Below are 17412 nucleotides of genomic sequence, written 5' to 3' on the forward strand. Positions count from 1 at the left end.
CGGCGGGAGGCAGCGCGTGGGCCCAACGCTGCGCGGCGAAGAGGTAGCAGCGGCTGGTTGATGCCGCTGACGCCGCTAGCGAGTCAAGGCAGCGTGGCTCTGCGTTTCGGATGGTATGCCGTTTCTTTAAAAATATTTCGGCGATTTTTAACGGAGCCTTTTTGGTTTAAATACGAAAAAATTTTTGAAGTTCAGTGCTGCAACTCGAGCCATAGTTGTCCCGCACTCTCAATGCACTGCAGAACACGGCCATAGCGCCGCTCACATTTCTATATTAGGTTTACACGAACAATCGTGTGGAAGAGCTAGAGCATCAAATGATTCACAGGGGCCAACTCCGTCGCCTGCTTTCCACTGATCCCTCCCCCCCCCCCCCCCCTCACAGCCGGAGTCTACACAATTAATTCGCTCTGCTCCCAAATTTTGTAACCGGAGTTGTTCACTTAATGTTGATGACGCATCATCATCATCATCATCAGCCTGACTATACCCACTGCAGGGCGAAGGCCCCTCCCATATTCCTCCAATTAACCCGGTTCTGTGCTAGCTGCATCCGCTTGACCCCTGCGAACTTCTTAACCTCATCCGCCCACCTAACTTTCTGCCGCCCCCTGCTACTATTTCATTCCCTTGGAATCCAGTTTGTTACCCTAAGCGACCATCGGCTATCCTCTCCTCGCACTACATGTCCTGCCCATGGCCATTTCTTCTTGATTTCCACTAAAATATCAGTAACGTGAGTTATGATGACGCAATAGAGTGTTTATTCCAACTGCATGCAGAATAAATGCATTTGGACTTATCAGTCGCGCAAGCAGCATAGTGAGGTGTTTTATTGTTGCCCCAGCAAAAGCATGCAATGCCTGAAATAGTTTGAATCGATATCATACATACTTTGAAGAGTATTTATTCTGTGCACTCTTGTTTTCCACGAATTGATAACGGTAATACCCCCCCCCCCCCCCCCCTACCGCAACGGTTCGGGCCACAGTGTGATCGAAACGGAAACAAGGGTGGCATATCAACTGTCTCACTTTTGCGGTTCTAAAGCGAGTAATGCCGATTTCATTGATGATGGGAACAGAGCTGTGGTGGTTGCACTTGGTTTGTTAGTGAAAACTCCCTTGTAGCTGAACAAGACGTCGTTACAGCGAGAAGAGTGGTGAGGGATAATGGTCTGAAATTATGCGAATCACGCGGGCCTTTCACAGACATAGCTATTGCAAACCTCTTATTATTTTGGGCATATTTTTCTTCAACAACGCTTTCTGGAATCCAAACGACCTGAGTACTCTTTATGCCAGTTTTTGCCCGTGTGAGTAGCTGATAGCGTGGCCTCCGTTACGCCTTTGAAGGCTTGCTTGCCCTTGATTCAAGGCACTTTACGATCCATCCAATGCCGTCACGAATGCTCTTCCCATGGGTTTCACTCAGTTGCCAGATGAAATTCCTCTTCACGGTGGCACAAGATAATGATGTCTTAAAGCGAAAGCCTTTGCTGCCCCATCGTTGTCGTCAGCAAAAGCGTCACGCTTTTGCGGCGGCTCTGATTGGTCGAGACGGGATGACATCATGGAGGTCTCGACCAATCAGAGCACCACCACAGTATGCACGAATGCGTGCTTTTATTGCCAAATGTCAATCAATAATCAATTACTAATTATGACCAGTTGAATAACTACAATTACTAATAAATTACCAATTACAAATTAACACCTATCTAGATAATCAATTACTAATTGCTAATTAGTGCCTAAATTCTTAACAATGACTAATTAGTTACAGTTGTGTAATTAGTTAATTGCTTATGAATGTCGCCCACCCGGCAAAATCAACCACACAACAGTAAACATAGAACAACTCCCAAAATACAAGGGGCGCGATCTCGTCGCTGCCAAGCAGAATTCGCTGAATAAATGCACTCGCAGAATGTGAAAGAGTGGTCGCTCACCTTACTTGTTGCAGCATTCATCGCTACATGCGCAACAGTCGCGTAGCAGAATGCAGCACTAAGGATTTCGCCTTTCATCGCTTTAGTCGCCAAAGTGTCCTCGAATTTTTATTGATATATTGGGATGAGTGACTTTCAAAGGACTAGTAAATTGTTTTCACTGCCACTAGATTTATTTATTTATTTATTTATTTATTTATTTATTTATTTATTTATTTATTTATTTATTTATTTATTTATTTATTTATTTATTTATTTATGGGCGCTGAGTTTGCCGCACGGCATAAAAGGTGGTGGTAGAGTCACAGGAATGCGTGGAGTGCAGCCATGTGCAAGAAGTCACATAAACTGCGTGCATAAATGTTGTTTGCTATCCATAAGTGGAAATGGGAGTCATTAGTCGGTGAAAGTCCAGCTTTTTGTAGAATGGTCTTGCGCATATGCGAAGTTCCTGGGCATGTCCAGTCCATATTAGATGCCAGACAGTGGTGTCGCAAGCGGGTTCTTCGCAGTGTGGGCATTTGTCGGGAACTGGAATTGTAGGACTTTGCCATTGGTGTCGAACGGCGTGTCTAAGGGCCACTCCGACTCTCAGCCGTCTCAGAGATACCTCTTCCACCCTCGTTAGATTGGGGGGAAGAGGGTACGTACACGGAGGAATTAGAGCACGTGTACGCTGCCTGAGGGATGCTGATGATGTCAAATGGGTCAGAAGTGGATCCGGTGGCAAGGAATCATGAATAGGTTGCTACACATCTGCTGCATGAGGAAGCACGTCTGCTGCTATGATATTCAAATTGGCGTTGTCTTGAACCCAGTGAATGATAGTCGCTGGGTAACGGTGACAAGCAGCATGTATAGTCTGTGCGACCCTAAGAGTGCCATGGACTTCCTTTAAATGCTTTAGGGCTTCTTTGGAGTGAGTCATTATGTGTACTTGTTTAAACGTAGGGTCGGCAGATAACGCTTTAACGGCGTTTAAGATAGCTTGCAGTTCGAATGCAAGAGTTAATTTGGTATCGGTAAGGTAAGTTCGAGTGGTGTTCAGGTGAGGGTGGATTGAGCTTATAAAAGCAACTGAACCACCTGTTAGGGTTACGGCTGCATCTGTGTAAATAAATAGTCATCAGGTATTGCGCAAGAAGTTATTGGGAATAATGATGACAACTTTGACTTCTTGATGAGTAGAGGTTTATTAGAAGTAAGGTGGTAGTAGTCTAATGGAGGTGGCTGGTTCACTAATTCAGGACAAAGGGAAGCTTTTCTTGCTCTGTTTGTCTGTCTTTGTGCGGCACTAGATTTGTATTTAATTTCGCTTCCCTCCATAATGTGTACTCAGCCACTGCGATTATGCCGTCGCGACAGTAGACAAGGTGGCGTAGACCGATTTTGATTTTCCAGACTGCCAACACGCAGACTTCGTTGACGACACGGAGGCTTTAAGAGCGTTTCTCTCTGATTTTTGCTGCAGCGTAAACACCGGGCAGCACATGGCTCTCGGGAAACGGGGAAAGCATGCCGAGAAGTGCAGTGGCGGCATGGGGCAACCATGGCTCGAGGTGTGGCGCTGAACTTCGACAATCTTTTCTGGCTTAAAACAAAAACGGCTCCGATAAAAAATGTTGGGCGAAGTTTCGATGAAGCTAGCATTGAGCTACAATTGAGCTACAATTTGTATCCTTAATAGGAAAGCCTCAGTACGAATTGCATGCCCGAAAATGGGGTACAAAACAAATTTTTTTTTTGGCAGTTTAACATTCTTTTATTGCGATAGCAATACTGCGCCAGGTTTCGAGCCGTCGAGTGGTCCCGGCGGAGGCCACGCTTGACCATTGAACAGCCGAGGAGGAGGAGGAGGAGGAGGAGGAGGAGGAGTAGAAGAAAAAGAAGAGGAAGACTGGTAACTTGCGCTCTCGCGTCATACTCTTTAAGGATGAGCCTAAGTGTCACCAATAATGTAGCACCTTACACTTATAGGGCGTGATAGGGGAATAATGAAGCAGACAAAAGAAACTTCCGCCATTGCTATCGCAGTTCAACAAGGGTTAACCAGAGTTAAACCACAACTAATTTTTTTTTTCTAAAACATGTTGCGGTGTATTAACGCTTCAACTATTTTTCTTTTTTTTTTTTTAGATAGCTGTGAAGAGAAAGAATTTCAGTCAGTGCCACTTCGCGTGTTCGACCTGACTGTCTACGGGCTATGTTCGCGGCTGATCTTCCCAGTCACAGTACCTTTAAATAAACCCCCATCTTACATTTGGTGGAGTCGCTGGCTAAGAACATCGATTTGGTGGAGTCGCTGGCTAAGAACATCGATCCTGGAGCTCCGCAGCTGCACTCTCCTGACACCCACGATGCCTGAGGACGTTAGACACCAAGCCGAGCAGGCAGGCCAGCTGTCATCTGCGCCGGCTCCCTTCGCCACTGGGACCCAGCTATCTTCAATGAGATCGATGACCATCATAACGGGTGAGCCTTTACAAGTGGGACAATGACACAAAGCTGAACAACGTCATATTTTATCTTACCGGCGTGGCTAATTTGTGGTACCAGACCCCGAGGGGGATATCCGAAGTTGGGCTGCTTTCAAAATGACTCTCTGAGAAGTGTTTGGCCGTCCGGAAGTCAGAAAACTTCGCGCTGAACAGCGCTTGCGTTAACGATCGCAGCAAATGGGCGAAAGCTTTACGGGCTACAAGAAGATGTGGTCGACTTATGCAAGCGGGTGAACCCCAACATGTGAACATGTCGGAAGATCACAAGATCAAGCACATCTTGAAAGGCATAGGCGATGACGCCTTTCAGATGTTATTAGCGCATGACTTGGGCACCGTTGCTGCCGGAACTTCGAGGAGTTGCGCAAGCAAAGGGCACTGACTCGTCAGCACCCAAGGCAAGTGGAATCGCTTACCGGACTGGCGCCTGCCACCGACAGCTACTCCTTGCTGCAGCAGATAAAATATTTCGTTCGTGAATACGTGGCGCGTCAGCTTTCACTTCTCCCTAGCCCCCAATAACAGACACCGTATCTGGCCCCTCCTCTCCGTCAAACCATTCAAGAGCAGGTTGCTGAGGCAGTCCCGTCCTCCCATCCACCACCACCTGTCGCCGCTCCGCTGATTTACGCCGACGTTCCGCGACTTACTACCGCTCCCGTGACTTAAGCCGAAATCGCCACGAGACCTCGACCGCCTTCCTACTCTGCGACGTCAGTGCCTGTACAAGCGCCGACTTCATCATACCATCGACCAATACTACGAGCAAGCAACCCATGGCGCACAAATGATAACCGTCCTCTTTGCTACTTTTGTGATTGCCGGCCATATTGCCCGCTATTGCCGTCGCTGTTACTTAGCGCCCAACACCTCCACCAAATGTAAGATGGGGGTTTATTAAAAGGTTCTAGAACAGGCAAGATCATCGACGGACACAGTCCGTAGACAGTCAGGTCGAACATATGCGCAGCGATAGCAGTGGCACTGAATGAAATGTTCCTCGCGTGTTCTTTCTCGTCACATCAGTTCAGTCGTGTCCGACTCTTCGATCGTGACCCTATGGACCATATCACGCCACGCTTACCGGTCTCTATCTTCCTAACATCACATAACTTCATCTGCAGCGCCTCGAGGATGCCATCTAACCATCGCGTTCGCTGTCTACCCCTTCTCCGGTGACCCTCAACCTTTCCCAACATCAAATTTTTCTCCAGCGACTCCTCTCTTCCCAATTCTCCTCTCTTCACATAGCGAATATTAGAGGTGGCGAAACATGCGGTGTTGCTCGCCAATTAGCGAAAAAGTATGGCATCCTCGAGGCACTGCAGATAACGTAATCTGATGTTAGGAAGATATGACAGACCGGAAAGCGTGGCGTGACATGGTCCATAGGGTCACGAAGAGTCGGACACGACTGGACTGACTGACTGACTGACCGACCGACCGACCGACCGACCGACCGACCGACCGACCGACCGACTGGACTGACTGACTGACTGACTGACTGACTGACTGACTGACTGACTGACTGACTGACTGACTGACTGACTGACTGACTGACTGACTGACTGACTGACTGACTGACTGACCGATGAAAAGAACTTTCAGAAAGTGTGTTTTTGAGGGAAAATAATGAAATAAAACGACCCAAGAAATCTGGGCTACACATTGTTTTTTTGCGCGATTAAAATTGCAGTTCATATTCATTATCTCTAAAAAAATTTCGAAAGCAAATTAAAATATTTGACTTTTGTAAATATTTAATGAGAAAAACATTTCCACTCCGCTGAGAAATTGGAAGGGCTGTCACATGACCAGAAAATTTTTTCCGCCAAATTAAGAGTAATTACTTTAGCCGGTTCAGTAAAGAGCCACAAATTTTGTCGAAACGATCGGAGGGCATCGAGCGCAAACTCTGGTACGTTCCACATGGACATACCCAGTTTCATTTCGCCAGTTTATGTATAGACCTTCGCCGCTGAATTTCAGCGCTGCCGAAGGCAGCGGGCACTCGTAGTTCAACGATCGCCGAGCACGTTTGTTGCTATATCCACCACCGAGTCGCCGATTTCTTTACCAGAGGAAGGTGAGCGCAAGGATGAATGTATTTTAGTGTCACTCCAGTCTCTTTTGCTGCTGACGACACTGACACTACCACGCGATGATGTAAGTACGGAAGGTAAAGTAATTTTCTTGATGGTTCTCTTTTCGGAGAGTTGAAAACCTCTCCAAATGTGGTGATTAGGCGATGTTGAATAACGAGGTGATGATGCAGGAGACGATGATGAAATGTATTCACGGTATTTACAAAAATGCAAGGTTGCAAACTGCAAGTTACAGATGCAACGTCACAGACAAAAGAAACAACTGTAAGTAAAAAAGAACACAATATCACACAGAGATACTGATCGTACACTGAGACGCTGTCTACAGGACAGAGATAGGGGCGGTCATTTTCGGTGGCCTCCTCCTTGTGTCTTTTAACGAATAGAAAGGTAATGCAGGGCGGGTGCACTGCCCTGTGGGTTCAGCTCAGCCTCGCACTCAGTGCCCCGCTGACAAAATAAAACCACTCAAAAGTAATGAAATTGTTAACCCCCCCCCCCCCCCCCCCTTGAGTAGTTAAAGATCTCCATGTGGTCGAAATCACTCCGAAGCCCTCCACTACACCTCTTTTTCACCGCTTTCGCTCCGACCTTACGGCGTGGTTCAGGTGTCCATTAATCGTGTGTGACCGATACTGCGCCTTTCCTTTCCCGTGAACCAATTATCATTACTCTCTCCGGTGTGAGGGCCCGCGCCCTCTCCTTTCAGGGTTCAGGGTCTCTTCCCACTTTCATTCCCCAACGCCTTCGCCCCCTCACACTTTCGTGTCTCGTGAAATTCCTCAGACTTGTTCCGTCTTGCTAGCAGCCGGGCCTTAACAAAATGGGGAAATCGGACACGCGCAGACAAAATGATTGCGTTGGGAAGTCTTCTTCGTTTTTCTATTGTACGGGTGGGGGATCGACCTATCTGCCTCAAACATACTCAGGCGGGTGCCGCCGTTTCCCAGTTATAAATGAGCAATGGTATCACTTTACCTATCATTTTACCAGGCGATTCATGCATATACGAAGCTTACCTCGCCGGGCGTCCGATCCAGGCGTTCGTGCTGCACCTTTCATTGGGCGCTTCCTCGAACGCCGCACCGTACACGAAGACGCAGAAAAAGCAGGAATCAGCGGCGTTTTGAACAAAGGCTTTCGCCATCATCGCACTTTAGTGGTTCAAAGTGCACCCTAGAATTTTTGTCCATTTCCTCTGATGGGTTTCCAAAAACGAGCGGAATGCACTGAGGGTTAGTTTCTTAAAGGCTCCGCAGATTTGTTTACCCTTACACATAGATTGCATAATTTGTGTCCCAAGTCAGGCGGGTCACGACATTGTATACGCAATAAAGCGCAGTTTCAATCGTACACATCTAGGCCGAAACAAGAGCAGAAATAGCTTTAATATGGTGTAGTCTTCAGACCGAGGTAACTGGGCAAGATTTACGCCACTTGGAAATGGCGAAAACTTTCAGCCTACAAACTCTCTACCCCCCCCCCCCCCCCCCCAAAAAAAAAAAAAAAAGTAGGGTTCTTCTGAGGGCCTTTTCTACTATGCCATAAAGGACAGGCGACTCCTCGAATAACGGAGAGAGCCTGCAATGGCGGACGTTCTCTCGCACGGTCATAGCAACTGCACCATCTTAGGTGCGTCATGTTGAGGAAGCTAGCGTGGAACTATGCCGTTAAGAGTTTCCGTGAATGAGAAACTCCGCAGTTTGCTGAAACAGCTTTACTGTTTTCGCCTATGGGGCACGAGGCCGGATGCTCTCAAAGTAACGGATGAGCGATGATGCCTTACAGCACTCCGCAGCCGCTTCCACAACGGGCGACGGATCTCTGCGGGCTGCGGCCCAGCTGGCTTCCGAGCCACTTGCCGAAGTGCGCTGCGTAGGGGCCGTCCTGCTACTCGAGGGGTCGCTGTCAAACGAATACCACGACGTGGATGACTCGTGCGGCGACAATGTGGCGCTCGGAGCAGCCCTCTCGGCGGCCAGCTCACTCGCGTCGGTCGGAAACGTAGACGTGTCTAGCTGGACGAGGCTGCTGGCGCCGTCGCTGCTTCCGCTGTACGACACATCACCCCGGTAGTAGCGGCGCACACGGCGTCGCACTCTCTCGGCAGCCGCCACGGGCTCCATGTCGCACCTGTCCAGGACCTCCAGCACCGGCACGTCCCGTATGCTGTTGGGGTCTCGTTCGGTGGGAGCGAGGACATCGGCCTGCGGCTGCTGCAACGATTGCTGCACGCGCTGTTGAGTCGAATGCTGAGACTTGGTGTTGGCTGAGCCGATCACAATTTGGGTGAGCTTGGACAACTTGCGGCACGTCTGCTCGCCATCGCCAGCGCGTAGCAGCGACGACTTCTTGAGCGTTAGAGAAGCGATCTGGGATTTGACTTTGCCCATGTCCAACTGGGACGGTGAGTAGGCTGGCGCGAGAGCGCACTTGGCGGAGGTGGGTGGTGGAGCTGTTTTTTCGGTGGCTGCGATCGCGGTCCTTGCACCGCCCAGCTGCAGCCTGGAGCAGGATGCGCCCCTGCGCTCAGGTCCCGGAGCGTTTCGCACTTTCTCCTTGAAGTAGAGCATCTCGTCCGAGCTGGACAGGGCGCGGGGGCTCGCGGGCATGGGGACCTTAGCCGGCGGCGGGGTCTCGGGCTCCTGAATGGTGCCGAGCAGGTGATAGCGGAGCGTGATGTTCTGTGTGGCCTCCAGGAGCACGGACAGATTCTTGTCGTCCAGCAGCAACGCCTTCCTGTCCGTGAGGGTGGGGTTCTTGAGGCGTCCCTTCTTGAGCAGCTCGCCAACCATGATGCCCTCGTCGACCGCCACGTCACTCAGCCGCAGCTGCATAGATGGCTCGGCCGTCGTTAGCTGCACGTCGTCGCCGTGCTCTTCGATGAGGCGGGAGGGGACACGCTCGTGCTCCTCGTCCTTGTCCCGGGGCGGTTGGTCGCCTTCCACGAAAGCCCCCTCCGCCATGGCTCACGTCCTGCGGCACCTGAGACAGTGACAATAATATCACGAATTCGAAATAATCGACTGGCAACAAATGCAAAAAACTAATTTGTTCTTGACAAGCACGAGGATGGTATATGACGCTGGGAGTCTTTACAAGCGATGCGCGCATACGCTATGACTGCATTGGAAACAACATGAAGATTAACAAATGAAGTGTACGTACGCTTCACATGAGGAGTAAAAATGAAATACATTTCCGAGTTACAATGCATTGATTGCGTGTGGGGGAAGGGCGGGCACTGCACCCAAACTCCCTCCGAGCTGATGCTATGCACCTGGAACCAAACAAAGCGCGAAGAAAAAAAAAAAAACGAGATACTCCTTGCATAATAAAGCTAACTGCGGGAAACTTTCGATATCTCCAATGCTGTTCGTCCGAACTTCCAGATGTGCTGGACGCGTGCGCAGTTATCTGAGATCGCGCAGCTGTACACAGGTTACCGCTGACGGGATGGTATATGCAGCAAGCTTGCTCTCCCAGCACACTGATCTCAGCATCTAGCACACTCTCTACTTTCCTAGGCTGCAAACATGCTTGTACTGCACATTGTTGCATATATGCAACATGTCCATAAATGGCAGTCTCATATAGAGTGCCATGAAAGCATAAGATGGGAGTGAAACCTCGCCGGCATTCATTAAACCCACAAGGATGAAGCTGTCGGAGCTCAGCATGACAGACGTTATCGCGGAGCGGTCGCGCTTTGGCCGTGGCATGCCGATAACACGCTCTCGTGAGAATCGTGGACATGTGGAAAAGCCGGCTTACCTAAGGAGCTGTCTAAAACTAAGCGGCGAGAATTTGGTTTGTCACATTCCGATGTCAGCGCTCGAGATCAACTTCGTCGACGTCCTCGTCGTTTACCAGCGTTAGCCTAGGTTAATCAGTCAAAACCGAAAAAATGCGCTGCTATCAAAACACGTAATACACTTGCGCAAAGCACGTTCATTTAATCACTTCGGCGGATTACCCTAAGATGACCGCGATACTGTATTATTTGACTGTAACCGACGAAAAGACAATTTATTTTAGACGGTTATGTTTAGGATTATGATGATGGTGACTATTTTAATCAATGCAAGTCTAGAAGATGGGGAATAATGGTATTGGCAGCTTTGTCAGCTTCCTTCTTTCTAAACCTGCCCAACCAAAGAAAGCATCCCATCATCTGGTAAGTCATCCCTACATGATTCTATTGAAAAATCTCGGAAGCGCGGAAAGGCGCACAGTGAAAACGTAGATGAGCGCTACAAAGATCACTACGTGTGCCTCACCGCACACTTCAAAAAGCGGACGCTGTCTGGGCCAAAAGTCCCACAGTTATTTACCACATAGTCTAGGAATACGCGAGGAATCCCTTTGAAACATTCAATTATCGGCGTCTCTCATATTCCGAGTCGCTCGTGACGTTAAACCTCATAGACCAACCTAACCCAATAGCTACTCCTTTCGAAAAGGGGGAAAAAGAAGCATAATTGGACAACAGAGGCAGCCCGAACCATCCTAGGTTTGCCGCGTTTAAAGCTACGTTGATGTCAAAGGAAATGATCGAAGCACTCAGAGAGGAACCCAAAGAGAACTTGGAAACAAATTGTCGACTGTTAAGATACTGCGAAATTTCAGCGCAGATCGTTATTAATGTCGGAATTGATTCCATTTTCAATACACTGAGGTAAATAATATCAGACTTTCATGTGCTATTACAGATACTTCATTTTCCACTCATACTCTTTCTGACAACCCTCCTCTCCCACTACTTGACTGTCATGAAGGATATGTTGTGATCGGCGAAAGGATACAAGAAAAGAATTATATATATATTGCGGTTTCTAATTGGGCATAGGCCACCAACCACCGCGGGTTCGAGCGTCGCGCGAGCCGAAGCCCCGATCAGCCGTCACCACGCGCACACTGAAACACCGCAGCGCGCACTCAACCTCCACCGGGAGGAGAGCACTGCGCTGCAAGGACACAAACCTCCAAGTTCACAAAGGAGACGTTTATTGAAACGCCATCCTCCAGCGGCACACACACATACACACACACACACACAAGCACACATATACACATATATACAAAATGCACATACACACACATACTCAGTCACCGTGTCAAGGGAGCGCGCGAGGAGCAAGGCTCCCCTGCGCGCAGGAAGTGACACGGAGTGCGCGCCGCAAGCACGCAAGGGCGTGCTGTGATCTCTCTCTCGCAGTGACCAAAGGGTTCATTTGAGAGAGAGTGGGCAACCACCGCAAGGTACGCCTGTCGCGGACCGCTGGATCACGATCGACAGGCTCGAGCTGCGCTCTCAGGTGCGACCCGGAGCAGACGAACTCGAGTACACACTGGTCTGCGCGGACAAAGGCCGGCAGACAAGAACAGTAGCGTACGCACCTTGCGATGTCTCGGAGGGGTCTCTCCTTGGGCCCCGCTCGGAGGGTCGCGCGAGCGCGGCCGTCGAAGCGGTGCCGTGTTCCCGCCAAAAGGCGCCAATGGGAACAGCCACTGGAACGCCAGGGCAGAGCTGTGGCCCGAACGACAGTGACAAGTCGTCCGAGACCCTCTCCGCCGCCTCAGGCGGGAGAAAGGGAACGAGGAGAACAACATGGCACGGCGGCGGCCGCTCAAAGGGCAGCCGCGGCAAGCCCGAATCCCACATCCTCCTCTCCTTAATTGCCCTCCTACTCATCAGCGAAACCACGCGGCAGGTCCCCAGCATGAAGAAAAGAATGCTATCCTCACGCAACAAGTCAACTACGCTTCAGCTCCAGCCAAAAAGATCTCGAAAAGACAGACACTCCAGAAAGACAAACACCAGCAAAGCGCACAAAAAAAAATAACAAGATGGCATTAGGAATAATGTACAAAGTTCCGGAGGCTAAGTAACAACTATGTACAGAGCGCAACTATGTACAGAACAACTATGTACAAACACAACTATGGACAGAAGTTCCAAAGTTCGTCGGTGCACCTCAGGGAGCCTGCGGTGACTCATCGCTCGGTGACTTCTGGGTGGCCAACGTTCATCGTTGGCTGCAAACGATCTCCGTCAGTGGTGGTGCAGGTTAAATGCGGGAACAGCGAACACGCAGAAGGGGCCCCAGGCGTGGAAAGTCCGTGACTCCGTGGCGATCCAAGGCGCACATGGGAAGACCGCGCGGGGCTTCCTTTCCACCGCACTCCGCAGACGCCGGCAAACACACATGGCGCGACGTCGTCGCCTCCACACCCAGGCACGCACACGCACAGCCACTCACACATCAAAGGGTGATGCCGACCTTCCGCGGTGAACCTGTCCCGAGCACCTTCGCAACCGCGGCGGCCTTGGGTGAAAGGGGCATCGTCCATGCTTCCCGTCCCCAAACGGCCCCAACTTCCTTTCCGCACGCACCAGAAAAGTCGCGCGTCGGGGCTGCCTAATGAGCAACCCTCGCAATTTCAAGAAGAAAGACTGTACAAAAGAAGGCACTCACTGTACAATATTTACACGATAGGAAGCAGTAACAACAACAGCAGAAAGCGAAAAATGTGAACACACACACACACACAAATAAAAAATAAAAGCACACAGGCTGGAACTGAGCGAGCCAGAAAAGGGGGGACCAACCTTGCCTTCGACGAGCAAGCTCGGTCGGTGAAGCGGTATGCCTTCGGTTGCGGAAAAGGCCCGTCGTCCGGCATCAATCACAGTGAACGTCGCCTCAACTTGTACCGGTCCGGGGCGCGTATTGACAAACCATATCCCGTAGGAGCACTCGAGCAGACGACGCTCGGACGCGCTGGCACGTGACACAATGTCACTTCCGCGAGTAGCAGCGACACTGTTTCTCCCTAGCGCCTTGTGACGAGACTACTCATGGTTTCAGTTTCGTTTCTCGTAGGGCTCGTATTTACGCTTTTTTCCAGCTGGTATTTGTCAAAGGTACTCATGTTTCAGTGTCGTTTTCGAGCAGCGCCCGTATTTTCGCACGGCTGTCGGCTGAAGTTCACGTAAAAATAACGCGAATTGCCGTCGGCTAAAAGTTCGGGCGCGCCTTATGACGAGACTCCTCATGCTTTCAGTTTCGAGTTTCAGTTTCGTTTCACGCAGGGCTCGCATTTACGTTTTTTCCCCACTGGTGTTTGTCAAAGGTACGCATGTTTCGGTGTCGTTTTCGCGCAGGGCTCGTATTTCCGCACGGCTGTCAACTGAAGTTCACGTAAAAGTCGCGCAAATTGTCGTCAGCTAAAAGTTCGGTCACGCGATCACGTTAATTTCGGTCCAGTGACCACTGCGCGGGCTTTTTGCTCTGGTGTTCTATAAACGTCGGTCGGTTACCGGTCACGTGTCACGTAAATTTCAGTCCAGTGGTCACTTGCGCGGCTGTTCCTGTTCTGGAATCGTCGCTCGGCTCGGCTACACCCCGAAGTTTGCACTTCAACCCATCCGCATAGCTCCGCGCACTTCGTCCGGTGCTTCTGGGTTGTACGCACGTGCACTTGGCTCATCCGTTGCACGCTGCGCTAACCAGGGTGATTTTGAGCTTGACGAACTTGTGTGTCAATTGCGGATAACTAGAGATGATGGACGAGCTCCCAGAGCCGCTCGAGCTCGTAAAAGATGAGCTCGTGTCTAAAGGGCACGGATCAGTGTATCGGGCGAACCTGGCAAACGAGGCAGCTGTCAACGAATGGCTGGAAGCCTACAGCGTCGAAACCAACACGTCTTGGATCGTGCAAAAGGTTCAAAGGGATGGAGAAAGGTACGTACATTGCCGATCAGCCCGTATTGCTCTTAGCAATATATTTCAATCATTGTCAAATAATTTATACTCGGCTAGTGCTATATGTGGGTTGAATTTTAGTCAATTTAATAAAAAGCGGAGCTACATTTCTAGCTTATAATGGAGTCGAAAGTACACGAGCGCAATATATTAGGCGATAGTTTCCATGCAGACCTATGCAGTTAGCTGGCAAGCGCGAGAGAAGAGACTTTTCAACGAAGTCATCACCTCGAAGCTAAATGACTAATTGTAGAAATGATGACACAAAGTGCTAGTCACATGCCGTCAATCTGATAACTTTCCCTTGTAAACGTTCATAAAATCAGTTTACAAAAAAAAAATAAAAATCTTAGCCAAAGAATTTATACTCAGTGAACATCCAGTGAATATCTGCCGCAAATATTAATAATAAATCATTATAGTATACATTGTAATGTCCACGTTGAAGAGAGTAGAGAGTGGACATGTACCAAATACCCACATATGCCCACACATCTCTTGATGGGATATTAAATGATATTCTGTAGATATGTAGCCAACATATTTTTATGGGTTGTGAGCTGTGTAGTAAGAGTACAGCACTTTATAACTAGAGCAATTGCTGTAAAATGCCAAAGATGATAATTGTTTATTTAAGGTAAAAATTTCCTACTTGTTTCTTGCTGGGATCCTACTAGTTCCAGTAGTACTGGTATATTAACACATTCCCCATAGCCACTGGAATCGGTAGCGGCTGGGTCTCCCTGCAGAAGGTCGGTCGGGTGCATTGGTTCTGGTGGGCCTGTTGACCTATGAAAATCTTGGTGCAGCAGCTGCCTAGGGCCGCACTATCAAAAAGAAGACAAGGGCAAAGGTTTCATAAGTATGATTCATACTTTATTATTTTCCATGTCTACAAAAGTTCTGCAATCTGCATGGACACTTTTGTCTTGTTGTCTGGTACTGCTGCAGGTGTTCCAGCTTCAATCAGATGTTGCAATGAAGTTAGCTGCACAGAAAGATTTTTTCAGAAAAACATGCTAGCAACACCACACTAATTTAAATATCAACAATTTGGAAAGCAGCCATTCAAGAACAATGCATTTGGATTACGTTTGTGTACTTGCCTTGCCAAGGGCTTAGATTACTTCCAACCAAAGCCATCATCTCAGCTTTTAGACATTAGTTGATGGCATGGTACCCTGTCAATTTAACAGTCAAACCATTCTATATGTGACACACCACAAATTGTTAGTGCTGTGCTTCGCATGCCTATACAGCTGCTTACAGTGCGATCAATCATGTTTCTGTCTAGTTTGAGCTTATTCAGAATCAGTTCGCGGCGAGCCTGTGTATGCATTTGGACCAGGATATGAGAGTGAAAGTGTGTGCAATGACAACTGGTGCATGTGGAGAACATGCACTTCATGTGTGATACGTCGACTTTGCGAGACGAGTGCAATCCACTGTGTGCGTGGTCTTCTCTATAACTCGAACCAATTCACTGCACTACAACATTGTCATCAACCATTTGTATCCTCATTCTCCTTTTATTTCCCTTTTCTCCCTTCTCTAGTGTGGAGCAGCACGCCAAGGTCATATTGCTGCTGGCCGAACTCTCCACCTTTCTTTTCATTGAATTATTTTCATCGCTATCTTGCTTATTACTGTGCTTTGGGCCTCCTTGCAAACACAAATGTGGCTATTTGCAATTCAAAGTAGGTTCTTTGATGGCTGCATGGCTGCCCAGTGTCATTTGTAGAACTGCAGTCACATCTGCCACTTTTTCCTGCCAAAAAGTTGAAGGCATTTGCCAGTAAAACAAACTGCTTCTGCATAAATGGTTTACAATGTATTGCTTGCCGTGCATTTACTAAACAGTAAAGGCATTGTTTCACCTAAATTTAGAAGCAGTGCATTTCACTTTTATTTAGTAGTGTCCCAAATTGACTTAGGCTCTGCAGGATTCTGTAGTGTAGGTCTCCGGCTCATTTTTGACCAATGATTTTTGTTTTTTAACATGCACTGACATCACACAGTAAATGGGTGCCTTACATTTTTCTCTATCAAAACATGGTCGCTATGGCTGGAATCGAACTCGGGTTCCTCAAATTTAAATGCCTAAAACTGGTTGTTGCATATTATTTCCTAGACTACTTTCATCGGGGTAGCCTTGTAGTACCTAATTTACTATAAACACACTTGTGGCACATGATGATGACATTAACAAGCGTTTCTTCTTGATTTCCTCTACCTTTTCCTTGCTATCCCTTTATTTCCGCCGCCCCAGTCCAGGTGCTTCAGATATCAGATAGCAGATACCGGGACTGGCAAACATCTTTTCTTTCCTTTTGTATATACAATAAATAACCACTACCACCACCACCACAAGCGTTTCTTGAAATGTTGGATTGCTAGCTGACCAGTGTGCAAACCATAAGGGAGTGATGTCAAAATACTCTGGTTCTCCCCTCTTCAAGTGTTGCTATAATTTGAGCTTAATTCTTTAATTTTGTAGCAATGCTTCCTTCTTCAAAAATATTGGTAGGCAGAATGGTGCAAGTACAACATGTCACCTAATTCAGAAGCTTTTGAAGTGGCTGTAAGATAGTTTGGAATTCAAGTTAGCCAAGGTCACGTTGAGATGTATACTAGGAATAAACAGTTGCTGTGAAAGCCAGCACTTATTTATTTGACTCAATATTGAACTGCACCATTCTGCATAAGCATGTTATGAGGTGCCAACGACTTCAAAAATAAACACTCTTGTTTCTTCTTGCCATGACACATGAGCAGAATACCAATCACATACATAAAGAGTTACAAAAAACAAATTACACAGCATGCTATGCCACTGCCTCTGCTTAACAGGTGCAGTTATGTTAGCTACTGCGCTCAAAAAAATGCCTATTCAACGCAGTGCTCTCAAACAAGCGTGAGTACTTTAAGAGGGTGGAAATTCTGGCTGGTTGGTGCATGACCTGTGGCTAAAAACAGCGCTAACACGAGACGAAGCAGACGAAACAGCGTCGTGTCCCCTCTGCTTCGTCTCGTGTCAGCGCTGTTTTTAGCCACAGAAGCGTGAGTACTTGGTTATCGAGTTCACCTAA

At 48.4% G+C, this 17412-nt stretch overlaps 1 protein-coding gene across 1 annotated transcript; it reads right to left on the reverse strand.

Moving 5' to 3' along the window:
* Positions 1-8044: 8044 nt before the first annotated feature.
* LOC146208879 (uncharacterized) lies at positions 8045-9536 on the reverse strand. Its single transcript, XM_084587331.1, has one exon. It carries the CDS (start codon positions 9518-9520, stop codon positions 8285-8287), a length of 1236 nt encoding a protein of 411 aa, XP_084443457.1. The 5' UTR covers positions 9521-9536; the 3' UTR covers positions 8045-8284.
* Positions 9537-17412: the final 7876 nt, after the last annotated feature.

Source organism: Amblyomma maculatum, chromosome 1 (assembly GCF_055883805.1).
Source record: "Amblyomma maculatum isolate TAMU_Amacu chromosome 1, ASM5588380v1, whole genome shotgun sequence".
NCBI lineage: Eukaryota > Metazoa > Arthropoda > Arachnida > Ixodida > Ixodidae > Amblyomma > Amblyomma maculatum.

Bases quoted from the DNA above. Each gene is read 5' to 3' on its own strand.
- LOC146208879 (XM_084587331.1), bottom strand. From the start codon at position 9,520: ATGGCGGAGGGGGCTTTCGTGGAAGGCGACCAACCGCCCCGGGACAAG.